We start from the raw sequence: 2601 nt of genomic DNA on the forward strand, positions 1-2601 counted from the left end.
TAAATTTAAAATATTAAATTTGTAAAAAATATAGATACTATAAAATATTAAAAAAATATTTTTTATTTGTAAAAATAAAAAATAGTAACTTTTTATTTTTACATATTTCGATCTTACATTCGGCTAAAAGTCACTAAGGAGCTCCTTCAAAATCTCAAAATTTCCCCCTATGGCAGTAGCATGAACAACTCTATTTATCATATCTCACTTAAAAACAGAAGGGATCTCCCCAATTCATTTCATCCATGGGAACTTGATTTGAAGAATGCACTTCATCAATGGAAACTCGGGTGCTTGAAAAGGGTAGGTTTTCGGCATTGGAAGGTGGTCAGAGTGATAGTGGTGGCCGTTGAAAGGGTTGACGAAGGTGAGAAGCCATAGCCATCGATGAAGAGGAAGTTAGAGGTGAAGCCTTGATGAACAAGAGCCCAATAACCCCCCCTTCCTTCTCCCTTCTTTTTTTCTCTTATTTTCCTCATTATTTTTTAGGGAAAATATTACAATATTTTCTTTTATATTTTCCTTTATATTTTTTTTCCCATCATACTTTCCATGTCATCCAAACTAAAGAAAAAGATTCTACCTCCTCTGCGGCCCAAAGTCTAGCGAGTAAGTATGCTGCTCGGGAGAAATGTCTCCCTAAAGATTGCTTACAATCCTACATGCTTTTAATAATCCGTTTTGGTGATTAATCTCTCTGTTTTAGGTTGTTCAATTTTGGTCTCGACTTGCAAAGGTGGGATTTTGTTGAATTTGACGATTTTCTGGTGCGGTTCGTCTCTTGCGATGTTTTATTTTGATTAGCCGCATCGGTTCTCTGTGATTGTATACTTTAAAGTACTGTATGCGCTTGAGCCTAAACGTTTAATTTTGCCTGTGAAATCTGTGGAAGTCCCCTCAAAAGGGAGATTTAGGGGAAAAATAACATTTGATGCTAGAGATGTGGAGATGATCCTCAGAATATCTGATGCATTGATAATCAGGGCCAGTCCGATCATATCTACTCTAATATTGTAGAAAAGGCTGAGAAGCAGATACTAGGGTTGTGCTCGAATTCCTGTGGCTGGGCGTTCAAGGGTTGTTTGAAAATGTCGGAAGATTTTTTAGAGTTTCTGAGGAATAAATTCATTGATGGCTTAGCGGAAGCAGAGGATCAAGGGAGGCAACTGCCTAGGCATCGTCAATTTCAAAGGATTCGGGGCGTTTTGCTTAGAAAGGACATCACCTCATCCACGCCTATCCAAATGATCCAAATGAGGAATACGCTCTACCGGCTCCTCGCTGTGTACACCGACTGCCTCATCTTCTCAGAGAAGCACCCAATCCCAAGCACCAAGTTTCTCTTGCCTTTCTACAATCTCTTCCACTTCTTGTTTCTCAAAAGAACCAAGGAGGTGCTGGTGCGAATCAAGGGAGAGCTTGGTCCGGATCTGTGCATAGAAAACTCCAATGGCTCACCCGATCATGGTCAGGATCAAGAAAGTCAAAGTCATGACCCAGAAAATCAAAGTCATGGTCCAGAAATTTGGTATCCTTATGCGTCGGAGATACGAGGTTTTGATAGACAATTCTCAAAAATCCGAAAATGGCTTCTGCAATCTGATGAGGGATTCAAGGACATTGCAATTGTTGGGATTGGAGGTTCAGGCAAGACAGCTCTTGCCCGACAACTTTTTTATGACGAACAGATTCAGGGTGCCTTTTTCCCCACACTTTGGATCAGCTTATCAGGAAAGATTGATGCAGGCATAGACTTCAAGCAAGTTGTGGAAGACATGTTAGTGGACTTGACTACTGAGCATGGACATGAAAAGTTAAGGAGTTGTAGCACTGAGGAGCTGTTGTCCTCCCTTGGCTGTCAGTTGTTGGGTAAAAAGTACTTGATTGTGCTTGATGGCATATGGGATGAAACCAGAGATTGGTATTTCAGGCTAGGCCAGGCATTGAACTGGCCTGATAAGGACTGCAATATCCAATTTGGTAGAGACCAGAAAAGAAATGGGAATGCAGTTATCATTACTACTAGACTTGAGGAAGTGGCAAAAGGGATGGTGGGTGATAAGTATCTGCATAGCATAGAAGGCATTGGTGAGGATGAGATTTGGTCCATGTTCAATGATGCAGTTGATAAAAGCAAATTGAATCCTCAACAGAATGATAAATTGAAGAAATTGCAAAACGAAATTGTGAAACAGTGTGATGGCTTCCCTCTAGGTGTGAAGACATTAGCTGAGATCATTCCAGGTGCATTGGCTAAGGATCATTCCAGTGTCGATGCAGAACCAGAGAGGGCACACATTGACTCAGATCATTACAGTGCCACACAGAACCATAGAGGGACACATTGACTGAGATCATTCCAATGGAGGTCCAGATTGATGGAGGGGGGTAATTTTCTTAGCTTTCCAACTGTTCTTGCTTTTTATCTATATTCACGGCTTCACATTTAACTTTGCATCAAATGCCATCAGACGTGGAGGTTGGTTTTGTAGTTAAATTTGATGCAAGTATGAATCAATAGCGTGTCTGCAAGTATGAATCAATGCCATCAAATGTCATTTATTTGCTTATTTGTCCATCAGGTTTATTGATATTCGAAGT

The 2601-nt window shown here is 40.3% G+C and overlaps 1 protein-coding gene across 1 annotated transcript; it reads left to right on the forward strand.

Annotated features, from left to right (window-relative positions):
* The first annotated feature begins 551 nt into the window (after positions 1 to 551).
* LOC117908218 (probable disease resistance protein At5g45440) lies at positions 552 to 2348 on the forward strand. The gene is made up of 2 exons (XM_034821858.1): positions 552 to 609; positions 707 to 2348. Exon 2 carries the CDS (start codon positions 1089 to 1091, stop codon positions 2346 to 2348), a length of 1260 nt encoding a protein of 419 aa, XP_034677749.1. The 5' UTR covers positions 552 to 609; positions 707 to 1088.
* Positions 2349 to 2601: the final 253 nt, after the last annotated feature.

The sequence above is a fragment of the Vitis riparia genome, chromosome 19, assembly GCF_004353265.1.
Source record: "Vitis riparia cultivar Riparia Gloire de Montpellier isolate 1030 chromosome 19, EGFV_Vit.rip_1.0, whole genome shotgun sequence".
Lineage (NCBI taxonomy): Eukaryota > Viridiplantae > Streptophyta > Magnoliopsida > Vitales > Vitaceae > Vitis > Vitis riparia.